Source organism: Tachyglossus aculeatus, chromosome X2 (assembly GCF_015852505.1).
Source record: "Tachyglossus aculeatus isolate mTacAcu1 chromosome X2, mTacAcu1.pri, whole genome shotgun sequence".
Classification (NCBI taxonomy): Eukaryota; Metazoa; Chordata; class Mammalia; order Monotremata; family Tachyglossidae; genus Tachyglossus; species Tachyglossus aculeatus.
Window position 1 is genome coordinate 10,017,476 of NC_052100.1, and position 14,683 is coordinate 10,032,158.

Here is a 14,683-nt window from a genome sequence, read left to right on the forward strand (position 1 = left end):
TAGACGCTCTACATCAGTCCTTATGTTCACCAACCATGGCAGAGGTGACTCTGGACACCTCTCCCCCTCCCAAGGGGACTAGATCAGCCCCCTCCAAACCAACAACTCTCTTTCCTCGGCGGTAATTGGAGTAACAATGCCTTCTCCACTTCTGGAGGGGGCCAGTTTGTGCTGTTTGCCCGGTAGGATTGGCACTATTCCCGGGCGGGGAGAAACAGTCGAGCCCAAATCTCCAGGCCCTCAGGCCAGGCCCAGGGGGCGGGGCCAGCTGTGCTGCTCTTTCCCAGGTGGAGAGAAGGCAGGAAGCCTGTTCAGGGGTTTCTTCCCCTTACTGGGGCCTCTTGGAGAGAGCTGGGCTGAGTTAGGTAAAGGCAGTGGGGCGGCTTGTTAAGCAAAAAGGGAGGGGGAGCTGTGTTGGGGAAGGGGAGGGAAGAAAATGATTCCAACTGCCTCTGGAAGCCCGGACAGTGGTAAGATTGGGACTGTTTCTACAGCCCGGTTAAAATTGGTGAGTGTGTCTGCTTGAATAATAATAGTAATGATGGTATTTGTTAAGTGCTTACTATGTGCCAAGCACTGTTCTAAGCACTGGAGACATTATCTCCCCTACTGCCTTCTTATTCCTGCCCTCAGAGAGTAGAAGAGGTGGATCTGAGCAATGGGGTCTGGTGGGCAGAGCCCTGGGCATCGGGAGCTAGGAGATCAATCAATCAATCAATCAATCAATCATCATCATCATCATCATCAATCGTATTTATTGAGCGCTTACTGTGTGCACAGCACTGTACTAAGCGCTTGGGAAGTACAAGTCGGCAACACATAGAGACAGTCCCTACCCAACAGCGGGCTCACAGTCTAGAAGGGGGAGATCTGGGCACTATAGAGTTAGTCCCTCCACTGCAGCCTTGTTCTCCCTCTCTGCCCTATGTGAAATGAGTAGAATTTCCCCTGCCATCACCTTGAAGATGAGCGAGGCTCTGATGCTGAATGAGGTGGTTGGGGGAAGGCCTGTTAGCGCACTCTCATTGTGCACATTAGCTCAGGCCTAGAAGAAATGAGGCAATGGGTAGGCGAGGAATAGAAGTGTGAATACAGCGGGAGATTCCACCGGCAGTTCCTCCCTGCCCCACAAGGCAGCAAGCATCTCTGGGGCACTGGAAAGGGCAAGAAGGCTGGGTGGGTGGGAGAAGAGAGGTGAGTCGGGAGGTATTACTCTGGCTGGTGAACTGTAAGCTCATTGCAATAAGCAGCGTGGCTCAGTGGAAAGAGCACGGGCTTTGGAGTCAGAGGTCATGGGTTCAAATGTGACTTTGGACAAGTCACTTAACTTCTCTGTGCCTCAGCTACCTCATTTGTAAAATGGGGATTAAGACTGTGAGCCCCCCGTGGGACAACCTGATCACCTTGTAACCTCCCCAGTGCTTTGCACATAGTAAGCGCTTAATAAATGTTATCATTATTATTATTGTGGGTGGGGAACATGGCTACCGACTCTGTTGGATTGTACTCTCCCAAGCACTTAGTACAGTGCTCGGCACACAGTAAGCGCTCAATAAATACCATTGATGGTGAAAAGGATCTTGGAATTTTGCGGCCCTCTTCCCCACAGGGTGGACCAGGAGGGCCCCTGGAGGAGTATAGGGCCTGTAAGTCCAGGGGAGGGGTTAAATAACAACGCGCCTGTTCTTAAATCTCCTCCTCTGCCTACAGACTAACACTCCACTGCTGCTTCCCCATTCCTCCTTGCAGGACTTTAGACAGCCCCAGGCTGGTCCCTCCCAGTGATCAGGGCTCAGCAGAGCTGCCACTGCATGGGGTAGCATGAGGGGTGGAAGCAATTGGCCAGGATGCCTGCAACTTCGGCTCACGGGGGCTCCTGCTCTCCCTCCTCACAGTGGCAGCTCTCCAGAATCCCACACACCAGAAATTCCCTAGGGGGAACCCAAGGAGGGAGAGTTTGGGTCCAGGTGATGAGTGGTGGGCAGTCGGGGGGAGTTCAGATGGCTTAACTCTTACCACAGGTACCACAGGTAAGTCCCCAACTACCATCCCTAGGGGCCCTGGAGGCACTGGATCTGGGGGTTAAATGCTCCATTGCCGCCCCTTCCCCCCCGAAAATAAAGTTGATTAAAATGCAGTAAAAAGGGCTGCCTGGGGAATGGCAAACTTGCTGTAATGCTTTTCTTTCTTCACTCTTTTGTTCTCTCTCCATCTGGTGCGCTGGGGATCAGCTAAAGTCACCGGTTACTGTGGTAACACCCCCTCCCCAAACCACCCTCCCCAAGCCTTAACCAGTAGAGCACGGACCCCAACCAGCCTCTCCCTCCAGTGTGGAAAGGCTCTCTGCTCGTCCTGCTCTTCTCCCTCCTTCGCTTCCTCCCTTGCCAAACACCCCCACGTCCCCCCCGCTCCCCCTCCCCACAAACACACAAACACACACACCTGCTCGTTGGGCTCATCCGTGCGCCTCCCCCAGCCCTGCAGTCAGAGCCCCCGCTCCCCCACTTCTAAGAACGCTAGTAAAAGCTGAGGGAAAACTTTTCCCCAAACTTCCCTAGGGTTTTGACTTGGCTCCAAATATCCCAGCAGAGGGAGAAGAGAAAGGAAGAGGGAGAGCAAAAAGGGAAAGTGAGAAAAGAGGAGAATGGTAGGGACTCTCTCCTCCTATCTCTTTAAAAGCCACCGCTCATGCCTGCAGGACCCTGGCTCTCTGCTCCGCCTCTGGGCCGTCCCAGAGCTATTTGGAGACCTGACTCTGCTCTCTTCCTCTCTGCCCCCGCCTCCCCCACAACCTCCCTTCCCCAGGCCCCCCGCTTCCCCTTCTCCATAATCTGCCAGCAGGGCTGTCTCAGACTCCCCTGGCACAGAGCTGAGGGGGCTGGCTCCAGCCCCTGCTCAGGGCCATTGTTTTTCTTCACAACACCCCCAAGTTCAAGTTCATCTGGGTGTTACATCATGTCTGGTTGCTCCGGGAAACCAGACGGGTCAGACGTGACTCCGGGGAAAGGGAATGGGGGGCGGGGAGGGGAGTTGGAAGTTTCCCTCCGGGCCATCCCTCCCCCTCCTCACCACTAGGGAGCTCTGAAGTTCTGAAGTTTGACAAAGTTTTTTTTTCTTCATAATTAAGGGAGGGAAAGGGAAAAAAAAGCAAACCAAAAAGCCCCCTCTAAAACCACACCCGTAAAACTTCAACCAACTTTCTCCGGACCACAGCCCCAGGATGGCTCCTCTGAGCCGAAAAAGAGTCTGAGTGACAGACACTGAGCTGGAAGAGGATGTTAGCAGAAAAAGACTTCTCCTCTCCCTTCCTCCAAATTTTTCCCTGGCCCTTTTCTAGCAAGGTTTGGGTTGGGGACCTATGCTTTTTTGGTCTCTTCAACCCCCTGCTAAGGGGACATTCTGTGCTTCACAAGTCTCTGGACTTGGCTAATCGGGCTCCCTACATGACCAACTCACGTAGAATCACTGTGTAAAAGGAGCCCAGTTCACATCACAGGCTAGGGAGGCCTGGGGAACAGCACAAGGGCCAATATATGTGGATCTGTAGACATTGGTATATAGACTCTATTGCAATAATAATTACGATGATAGTACTTGTTAAACACTTACTATGTTCCAAGCACTGTACTAAGCACTGGGATAGATATAGGATATTGTACTCTTCCAAGCTCTTCATACAACACTCTGCTCAGAGTACGTGCTCAATACATACCACTGCCTAACTGATAGAATGCTTCTCTGAGGTTGGGTTGGGAGGCGGTGTTTAGGGGAGCTGGGGTTTGGAGTGCAAAGCCTGCAACACATTGTAGCTGGGAATGGTGGAGGAACAGGCCACTCTGGTGCTCAAACCAGGGGTCCCAGACAGGAGAACAGGGAGTCCCCTTGCCCTGAAGGCAAGCATCTCAAGTCACCTCCAACACAGTGCCTCTGGCTTTAGGCTTGGCTTCCCTCTTTCCTTCTCCTGTACCTCCTCTCTGTCCTGCTGAAGGGCTCTGCTCCTCCTCTCGCAGCTTGCATTTGGCTCTCTCCCTGATGCCTCCCCCGCCGCCATTAGGGCAGGGGGAATAGCTAGGCAGCTCTGGTTAATTTTGCAAGGCACTTGCTTCAACCCAGCTGGTGACCTCTGGTTATGGGATGGGCCCATAGCCCAATCTCATGGGCTTCTTTGCAGAATAAGGGTGAGCTGTTCTATCCCACAGCCTGCTTGGCTTGTGAGCCTTGTATGCTTGTGAGCCCCCCGTGAGACAACCTGATCACCTTGTAACCTCCCCAGCACTTAGAACAGTGCTTTGCACATAGCACTTAATAAATGCCATTATTATTATTAAGGGGAGGGGCTCTCTTCTCTGAGCTCTCAACTGGACTCCAGTCTCAACTGGCAAGTGGATCTTGGGCCTATCTACTACCACTGTCCCTCCTCCTGCCTCTCTTATCTCTCTCCTCCTCTCTCTGTTCTCTTCTCTCTCTTTTCTCCTCCCTTCTCTCCCCCCTTCTCTCTCCTCTCAGCCCAGTGCTGAGGCCTTGGCCTGCTTCCCCCGGGGCCTGGGCTGTCAGAGCTAATTATCCAATTAACTAATTAGTGGGCCCAAGCCTAGCCTGAGGGCTGCCTGGGGAGGAAGGCTGCCTGGGCTTAGCCACAGGGAGTGAAATCTCTAGGGTGGGCTGGGCAAGGAGATTCCCCTGCCCCTCTCACTTAGACCTTCTAACTGGGAGGGCAAGACCATTATCTCCACAGGGGAAATCGAAGCATGAGGTCAAGTAACCTGGCCTCCCACATAGACATGTGGCAGAATCTCATATGTGGGTACCAAGCACCTGGATCCCCAATCTGTGTTTCAAAAAGACCTTTTCCTGAGCCTCACCTTTCTCTGTAAAAGGATTAGAAATCTAAGAGTGCCTGGCTCCTAGGCTTCTGACCAATAACCTCTGCTACTTAGAGCTGGAAAGCAGAATACAGGCATCTAGCATGTCCCCGCACCCCCAACCAAATTTCTTCCTTATTCTCAGCCCCTCCTGGGGCTGACTTTAGACTACGTATAGGAGGCACAGAATGCATAAGCTGGGATTCCCTCCTACCTGAGACTGCTGCGGGATGTTTAGAAAGTTGCCGTCCCGGGGTCCGATGCTGACAAACCGGTTGGCAGAGGAGGCGCCTGGCGTTGAGAATGCTGTGGGGGGCAGGGGAGAGAGGAAGAAACTTGGTTAGGCCACACTGTCCCTGCCCCCCAGCCCAGGCACTACCCAGGGGGCTGGTGAAAGAGGGAGAGACTCAGCTAGGTCTCACTGCTCCAGCCCCGCCACCACCCCCTCCTTACCTCCCCACCAGCCTGGGCACTGCCTGTGGGACTGGCAAGAAAAAGGGGTGCAAGACAATATGTGGGAGAGCCAGGGTCCTTGTCCACTGGGTATGTGTGTGGGGGTAGGGGGGATAGTCTCTGGGCCAGATTCCAAGCTTCCCTGGCCATACACACTCAAACAAACATGCACCCTGTCACTCACACACATACACACAGCATCACACGATAGACACCCACACATAGATTCTTACACACATACATAATGTCACACATTCGCGGAAAGTCATACGCCCCCTCTGCCCTTTTCAGCCCCCCCTGGGGAAGAAGTGGGGTTGGTAAACTGAGGGGTGGGAAGAGGAGCACATGTTTTACTAGGAGCAGACTTGTGGTTCCTCCAGTTCTCCTTCCCAATGTCCTAAATGGAGGCAGGCAGATAGGAGGGTGGTCACAGTAAGCCCTAGACATTTCCAATAATTTAGGGGAGGAGGCTGTGATTGAGGGGGTCTGGGTATAAGAGTTGGAGCTGACTGCAGCCACCGCCCCCAACCTTTCTGATGGGGGTTAAGAGGAATGAAGAGAAAGAGGATACTGCTTGTCCCAGGCCTCAGTCCAGACATTTGGGTGGCAAAATCCCTCAGTTACATTGCTAATGAATACCACCTACCCATAGGGTTACTAGCTATTTGTCCCAATCAGAGGCCTCAAATACTTCAACTGCCTCGGGAGGGACCTGGAGGGGTGGTGAGGGAAAGCAGCAGAGCTGGGGTGCAGTCAGTTTTGGAGTGCAACAGGTCTGTCGGGGAGGGGAAATAGTGAGGAGGATAGGTAGAGATGGGAGAAGAAGCTTGGTTACCTCCTTGTAGTGGTAATCCTGCCAGAGGCCTGAAAAGAGGCAATGGGGTTGGGGCTTGGAGAGTAGCCTGTATTCCTCAGGGCTGGAGCTGGGAGATGAGAGTCCTGTGGGCTCAGTAGCCTCTGTCTAGAACCTGGGAGGCTCTGAGAAGTGACATCCTGACCTCAGCCCTGCCCTGTAACATTGGGACTCCAGCCCCAGGTTTTTCTTGCCAATTAGTCCTACCTCCTGCTCAGGAGTATGGAGAAATGGGAGGGGATAGACCCTAAGTACTGAGGCTTAGGGCTCAGATCCCAGCAGCCCTGATCCTTGAATCCTGCTTCATCCTCTTTAACTAGGGGGCTGTAGCCTGGGCCACATGCAGAGAGGAACTATGGGTGAAGGTCAGAGCCGACTCTAAGTGCTGGACCTGCCCTGTCCAGGTTAGAAATGTCTATTCTCGCTGCTCTAATTAAAAACTGGGCAGGGAAAGGGAGGTTCTGGGAGAGACAGGAGAGATTCCTTAGGCATCTCTGAGGGCAGCTTCACCCACACCAATAAGGCAGGTGTGGGCCTACTTGTGTCCCTCATCCTGAAGATAGTCTAAATCAAGTGCACTGAGAAATCTACAGGTTCCAGTAGAGAAGGGGGAGAATCAGGTCTCTGTAGGAGCAAGGAGCCCTTTCATGACCACTTCCTGAGCTCTGAGTCTCTCCAGAAAACAATGCCCCCTACTCTGTAAACACAGCTCAGAACAGTCTCCTTCCCCACCAGCTCAGTTAGGGTAACAATGAGCCAGCAAAGGTAATGTCAAGGAGGGCGTGACTGACAACTCTGGGCACTGATTGTGTAGGCCCAGACTAGGGTTTGGGAAGTTCCATCCCCTTCAGCCCCTTCCTTTGCTGCCTCCAAGCACCCTAACCTCTTCTCCCTCCTTCTCCTGGGCGCTGCAGGGCTGATTGCTGGCCAGGGGTAGCTGAGATTGGTGTTTTGGTATTTGCTGCACTGGGAACAGATCTAGGCATCAGCATTCAAATGGTCCTGCAGTTCCCAGGGCACAAGTCAGAGGGGGCAAAAGCAGGGCCACATCTTCTGACTTTGGGCCTTGGAGATGGAGGTCATGGAAAGATTGGGTCAGAAAGGTTCAGGGATATTTCTCTAAGGGACTCCTAGGATGGCTGGCATCTGTTAGTCATAACTGAACACAGGGCAGACTCAGGAGAATTGAGGGGTGGAGATGGTACAGGGAGGAGAAGGCTGACCCCTCTTATCAACCAGTGTCCAATGGATACTTCAGAGATGAGATGAGAAGAAACTGACCCTCTGGCTTAGGCCCTGAAGCAGGAGGTCACTCCCCCACCCTAATGGGCCTTGAAGTTGTGGCCCTCTAGGGGGAAAAGGAAAGGCAAAGGGAGTAGGGCAGCCCCTGAAAAAACATTCTAGCAACCACATGCTCACCAGACACTCTCTCCAGGAAGTCCTTCCCTTCACCCACCCATTACCGCAGGACAGACCACGGTACACCCTCCCCTCTCCCCACCTCCACATGTTCCCCCTCCCCCCAAAAACCAGGCCCTTGCATCGGATGGAGAATGGAAACGGGGAGATGGTATGGAAAGGATGGAACGGAAAAAAGAAACAAAACCAAAGAGAGAAAGAAAGAGACACAGAGAGAAAGAGAGAGTAAGACACATGAAGAGGTGCCCCACCCCCGCCCCCGGCCTCTGCCCCCCACAGCCTAGAGCCTACAGGGCCCTAGAGGAGCTTCAAGTCATAGTCACCCTGCAGCTGCCAGTGGTCCCACTTCTCAGCTCACCCCCTGCCTGAAAGCCGGTTCTACCCTCCCTTCATCTCTCCTTTCTCTCCTCTAGTTTCCTTCAACATCAGACCCGTTCCTGGGCCTCTCAACTTGGCCATTTTTTTCCTTCCCTTTGCCAAAACTTTTCATCAGTTTGAAAACGATGTGAGAATCCAGAGCCCCTCTTTCTCTCCCCTCATAGGGGTGGGGGCACGGGAATCCCCTGCCCCCCAGGTGTAGGAGAAAGGATTGAGAGGGTGGGGGGGTGGAGGGGGGCTGGGAGGGAAGGGAGAAAAAAAAGAGGAACGACAACGAGAAACCAAACGCAAAACTGAAGGAGAGCGTTGGGAGGGCAGGGAGGCGAGGAGGCGTACTGCATCTTTAAAGGCCTAACTGGGAAAATGGAGGGTGAGGCGGGGGGCGGAGGAGGTGGGGGGATGCGGTGGGGTCGCCTTGCGAACTCATTTGAGTTTTTTTGTTTTTTGTTGGGGTTTTTTTGGTGTGAGTGTGGGGGGAAACAACGAGACAACAAAAAGAAAAAGAAAAAAAAAACACAGCAATCACGCATGAGGATGGCATGGCTGCGCCCCACCCACCCCCCCGCCCCCCGGCTCCCCCGCTCCAGCCCTGCTTCCCCCCTCCCGCCCCCCGGGGGGGCCCGGGCGAGGTGTCCCCGGCCCGGAGCAGCGGGCATGGGGATGGGGGGAGGGGGGAAAGGACGGAGGGATGCTGGTCGTTTTGACTGGCTCACGATTAGCCTGGAGTTTGTTTGGGACTTTGGGCTTGGGCTCTGTCTTGGTGTTTTTTGGTTTTTCGGTTTTGGCTTTTTGGCGGGGCGGGGGGGATCTGTTTGGTTTTCGTTTTCATCGTCCACTTACAAGGTGATGTAGGAGTCAAGGCGCCGCCGTCTGGGGTAGTGCTGGTGGATTTTGTATCAGGCATAGGAAGGGGCACAGGTCTGGCCACTGGAGGCGGCGGTGGTAGCAAAAATGACCCCGGGACTTTGCCCTGGCCGCTACCGTTAGGCTGCGAACAACATAAATAGAGTGATGCATGAACTCACATCGCACACAGACAGACGCTCCCCTGCGCTCTCTCCCTCTATAGAGAGCACTCTCTCTAGAGCGTTCTCTCGCTTTAAAGATGCAGTATTTGACTCGTTCGCTCCGCTCCAGGGTAGCGGGGGGCTAGAGGGGTAGGGGGACTGGGAAGAGGGGAAAGGAGGCAAGTTTAGGTTTTCTCTCTTTGGTCTCTCGGGCGTTGCTCTTTTTTTTTTTCCTCTCTTTTTCGTTGAGGGTGGGAGTGGGCTGGAGGGTCCAGCTGGGGTTTTGGGGGTTTGTTTTGTTGTTGTTGTTTTTTTTGTTTTGTCTTCATGTAGGGAAAATGTTTTCATTTCCCCCCAAAAAGTTGTGTTGTTTGGGGGGGGGGTTGTTTTTTGTTTGTTTTTTTGTTTGTTTTTTTTTGGGAGGGGGGGGGGTTGTTTTCTGTTCCTGAAAAACAAATTAAGAAACTTTAGGAAAATTTCTTGTCTCTTGAACACTTTCTCCTGCGGGAAGGAAAGACGAGCCGCCCTCTCCACCACCGCCTTTCTTCCCCTTCCCTTCCCCCTCCCCCTCTTGCAGACTGCAGGCCCAAGGGGGGAGGGGAGGAGAGGCTGACAGAATCTCCAGGGCTCATCCGAATGTCCCCGGCCCAAACAGCGCACTGCTGCCATCTCCTCCAGGAATAACTGCCGACATGGCCCCACCGGGGGCAGCGATCCATTCGGCGCCCTTGCCATTCCTCATCCTCCTCAGAGCCAGCCCCACGGCGGGTTCCTTCTAGACCATCCTTCCTCTTCCAGGAAGGCCCACAACCAAACTACCCCAACCAGGTGATTTTTCTATTCTTTTCTAAAAGATTTGCAGGCAAGGAAAAGCCACAGGGTCCCCAAACTTTCACATCCAGGAAGGTTTTCTTTCTCTCCAACCTCCATTTCAAGCTTTTCCCACTTCTTCCATCCACCTTAGGTTATTAGAAGGAAAAGCCAGGATGACAGGACGACAGAGGGTAGTCCCCTTAACCATGGATTTGGGTGATGAGAAGGGTAGTCCTGGCCCTCTTGCTCCATGCCTTGTTTGTTGGGAGACAGAATACTGGGCCTGAAGGAACTGCCGTTCTTATTGGCGCTCAAGTACAGCTGGCTGTTCTCTTCTTCATAGTAATCCTTCGTAGGTTTGACGGCTCTTTCGAAATTACCCTCGACCTTCTTTTCTCCAGACTAAAATAATCCCAGCTCCTTTAGTCTTTCTTACTAGGACCCATTTCCAAATCTTTAATCCCCTTATAGATACTCTTTTTAAAGTTTTTCAAATCCCTGAAAATATGGATCCCAAGACAGGACTCATGATTCTAAGAAAGTCTGAGCAATGCTGAGCCTCCTGAGAGGATCTCTTCCTGCCTCTTGTATGTCACATTCCTGCAATACATCCCAAGAGCATGTCGGTCTCTTATAAACACAGCACAACTTTCACCCTCCTAATCAGGTAGTGGTTCACTGTGACCCCAGGGCCTTTCTCTTAGTCTTCCCACATCTTGTACCTTTGTTGTTTGATACTTCTCCTAAGTGCATTATCCTGCACTTACCACTATTGAACAGCACCCTGTTTCTGACAGATCATTTTTCTCATTTATCAGTCACTTTGAGATTTACTCCCATTTTATGAGGTGTAGGCAGTTCCTTTCAACCTGATATTATCAGTAAGTGTAATGAACATGCTCTCTGTTCCAGGTCATCACAAAAATTATTACATAGTACGAGACCCAAGACTGACCCTTGTGGATCTTCTTGCTGATATTGAGCCATAAATACTCTCTGACTATGACTCGCCAACCAGTTGGACATCCACATAATGGTAGAATGGTCCAGACCATGTTCTTAATATGTCATGAGGAACAGAATCACTAGTTTTACTCAAGAAGTTGAAGCTACTACTTTCCCCTTCTTTACCTGTACACTTGGTTCTTCCAGAATGTGTACTGTCAATATGCGTTTTGGATAGGACACTGTTAGGCAATTAAGGAACACTCTTCCTACAATGTGTGCATCTGGCTGGGTAGAACATCAAAGGAAACGGTTTGTGTGCATATGTGTGGTGTCAGTCAAGGTGAGTTTTCCTCAAGGTGAGTTTTCCTTAATGCAGGGTTCCTCAAGAACATAATTGCTGCATTCGAGGAGAACTGAGTGAATTGTTATTTTGTTAAAGAAAGAAATAGAATTGGTCTGGATACTTCCCCAGGACCCCATGCTCTTATGGCTTTTACAAAGAAAGGTGCTTCTGTATATTAATCCAAGTGTCAATGTTATTATGATTATCATTAGGCCTTTACAAATTGATTGCTTGGTAATTTGTCCCACTATCTCTCCAGGTATCAAAGGTAAGTTTATTGGTGTATAATTTCCGGGGTTACCTTTGTTCCCTTTTACAGCCTCCAGGCACTTCTATCCCACATGAGTTCCCTAAAATAGCTAACAACTCTGCAATAACATCAACCAATTTCTTAACTGTCCTATCATTGAGTGAAGAAAACCAGCTTCTCAAAATACACTTCAACCAGTTCCTTCCCTTGTCTAGTTTAATGTTGCTTATGTTATGGGACCTCAGCTAATATTTTTGGTTAAGACTGAGGCAAAAAAGACACAATTAAAGCTCTGTCTTTTTAAAAGCATCTTATCGTCTTTCTTCCAATCTAATAAAGGGGTAGTGTTTTCTTTAGTTCATTCTTTTATTTTGCCTTAGTCCATCAAAGAGGGTTTCTTTTGCCTTTTACCCTTTCTGTCTCTTTTAAGTGGTATTTCAATTTTTGCTCTGGCTTTCTCGGAGTACAAATGACCCTACCAGCTATGGTAATTCTAAAACCTGATGTCTGGTACCATTTCCTGTGCCATCCCCACTGGCACATTACTCTGTCCCATTCCTGCCCCATTCCTGCAAAATATGACTAAAGCTTTGGAAGAATGGCATCTTCCTCATATGAGATTGGAGATAAGCAGCCACCTTTTATGTGCATGCTTGTGGCCTTACTTCTGCCCTCCTTTTCCTTCCCCCATAACGCCCCAGTAGCCAGCCCCCTCCCCATCACCAGGCCAGGTATGTCACCTTGACACCCAAGCCTGCTCTCCTCCTCCAGCAGGGAGCCCTCTGCTCCATGATCCTCACATGCCCAAGCATAGTTCAGTCAGTTGCACTTGCTACCTACCCTGCCTGTTTTCTGGCCCGTCATGATACAGATGTTGCCTCTGAGATCAACTTATAGAGCTGGGATTTACCTCAAGGAGATAAAGAAAAAACTGGGGCAAAGAAAACCTCCCAGTTCCCTTAGAAGGAACTGACTGAGTTTGAAGAGGTGAACAGCCTTTTGCTCAATATCCCTCTTCCCCACTTCAGGAGATTGGTAGGTCCTCAGGTCAGCCCTGGGGATGTGAGTCACTCCAAGCAGTTAAAGGACTTCTGGTTTGGGTCTGAGGTGACCCCCAGGATCCTGCTTGTCTGTGAAGCAAAACAAAATCTCCAATCTCCTTATTTGGACCTCAGTGTACCTCGGTCTGCCCCCCTCAATCAGTTCTCCCCCTCCTACCCTCCCTCACTGATCTCCTACAACAGCCCAGCCCACACACTGTGCTTCTCTAGTGCCAACTTGCTCACTGTGCCCCGATCTCATCTATTTCATTGCCGATACCTTGCCTATGTCCTCTCTCTGGCCTGGAACTCCCTCCCCCTCCATGTATGCCACACCACCACTCTCCCCACCTTCAAAGCTGCATCAAGGTCACATCTCCTCCAAGAGGCCTTCCCCAATTAAGCCCTTTTTCCCCGAGTCCCTCTCCCTTCTGCTTCATCTATGCACTTGGATCTGTGCCCTTTGGGCACTTGGTATTTGCCCCACCCTCAGCCCCATGGCACTTATGTACATATCTATAACTTATTTATTTATATTAACTGGGAAGCAGCGTGGCCTAGTGGAAAGAGCACGGGCCTGGGAGTCAGAGGATCTGGGTTCTAATTTCAATTCAGCCACTTGTCTGCTGTGTAACCTTGGGCAAGTCTTTTAACTTCTCTGTGCCTCAGTTACCTCATCTATAAAATGGGGATTAAGACTGTGAGCCCTATGTGGGACCTGGACTGTATCCAACCTTGTATCTACTCCAGCACTTAGTACAGTGCCTGGCACATAGTAAGCACTTAACAGATACCATTAAAAAAAAGTAATGTCTGTCTCCCCCTGTAGACTGTAAGCTTGTCGTGGGCAGGAAACATGTCTACCAACTCTGTTGCATTATATTTTCCCAAGCGTTTAGTATAGTGCTTTGTACACAGTTAGCACTAAATAAATGTCATTGATTGATTGATTGCCCTCAGGGTTGAGCTGGAACTAGATCAGTCCCTGGGTGAGGGCAGTGCAGCTTGAAGCCTGTCCCTGTGTACCTGGGACAGACATTCATTCAATCGTATTTATTGAGGGCTTACTGTTTGCAGAGCAGACATCTATCTATCTATAGATATATATACACCATTCATACATTGATTGACCTATATACATTTATATATATATATGTATATATATAAATATAGATATACATTATAAATAATGGTATTTATTGAGCACTTATGCACAGAGCACTGTACTAAGCACTTGGGAGTGTGTGTGTGTGTGTGTGTGTGTGGCACCAGGTATGCCTCATCAACACCCTGGGACAAGGGAGTTGGATGGAGTGGTCTTGAGAGGGTGAGAAAAGCTGTGAAAGTACCAGAAGTCAGTTACACAGTCAGGAAGAGAGGCTCTTCTACAAGGTGGAAGGGCAACGAGAGGGGAAATGAGCAAGAAAAGAGGGAGGAGCTCCTACCTTCATCAGCCAGAGGTAAGAGGCAGTCCAGGAGTTGGAGCAACAAGTGACTCCCCCCAAATCTGAGAAGGGGAAACAAGACCTCTGTTTTGGAGGGTAAAGGGAGCCTGCAGAAATGAATTTTTCTTGGCACCCCAAGTTTGTACCAGAGTTCAGTCTCCCCCTTTCCTGGCTGGGTTCCTGTGGGCAGCTTCTGGTGGATCTCCTGTATCTGGATTCTCTGAGAGCCTTTGAAGAGTCCTGTTCTTTTTACCCCAACTTTCCCACTGCACTTCCTATTCTAGATGGGGAGCAGCTTTCCACTGCCAACCTCTCTGGGCTGGTAAGAAAAAAAAGAGTCCAATTATTCCCTAGATTCCCCAAAATGGCAGCATCCTGCCATGGTTCTTGGTCTAGAACCCTCAGACTGTTAAAAGGTGAGGTCGTCCTCCCACCATAACTTTAGTCTCTTCCCACTCCAGTCCATACTTTACTCTGTATTTGGATCATTTTTTCTAAAACATTGTTCTGCACACATCTCCCCACTCCCCAAAATACTCCAGGGGTTGTCCATCTCTCTGTACATCAAGCAGAAACTCCTGACTATTGGCTTGAAGGCATCCAATCAGCTCTCTCCTTTCTATTTATCCACTCTTTTTTCCCACCGCACCGCAGCTCACACTCTGCATTCCTCCCAAGCCAACCTACTCACGGGGCCTCATTCTCATCTCTTCCACCAATGACCATTTGCTCATGCTTTTCCCCTTGCTTGGAACTCCCTGCCCCTTCAAATCTGACAGACCACAGCTCTTCCCTGGCTTCAAAGTCCTGAAATCACATCTTCTCCAGGAAGCCTTCCCTGATTAATTTTTAATCTAAATTGCCACTTCAGC

The 14,683-nt window shown here is 50.6% G+C and overlaps 1 protein-coding gene across 5 annotated transcripts in view; it reads right to left on the reverse strand.

Annotated features, from left to right (window-relative positions):
* Positions 1–14,683, reverse strand: part of NFIX (nuclear factor I X) — a 123,617-nt gene that overhangs the window by 1,364 nt on the left and 107,570 nt on the right. For 3 of the 5 annotated variants that reach the window (XM_038770783.1, XM_038770784.1, XM_038770785.1), the window contains exons 9-10: positions 8,806–8,953; positions 5,077–5,168 (exon numbers count right to left, since the gene is read on the reverse strand). In XM_038770783.1, the coding sequence (XP_038626711.1) occupies positions 5,077–5,168; positions 8,806–8,953 (240 nt within the window). The remainder of the gene's footprint in view (positions 1–5,076; positions 5,169–8,805; positions 8,954–14,683) is intronic. The other 2 variants (XM_038770786.1, XM_038770787.1) reach the window with 1 other exon arrangement.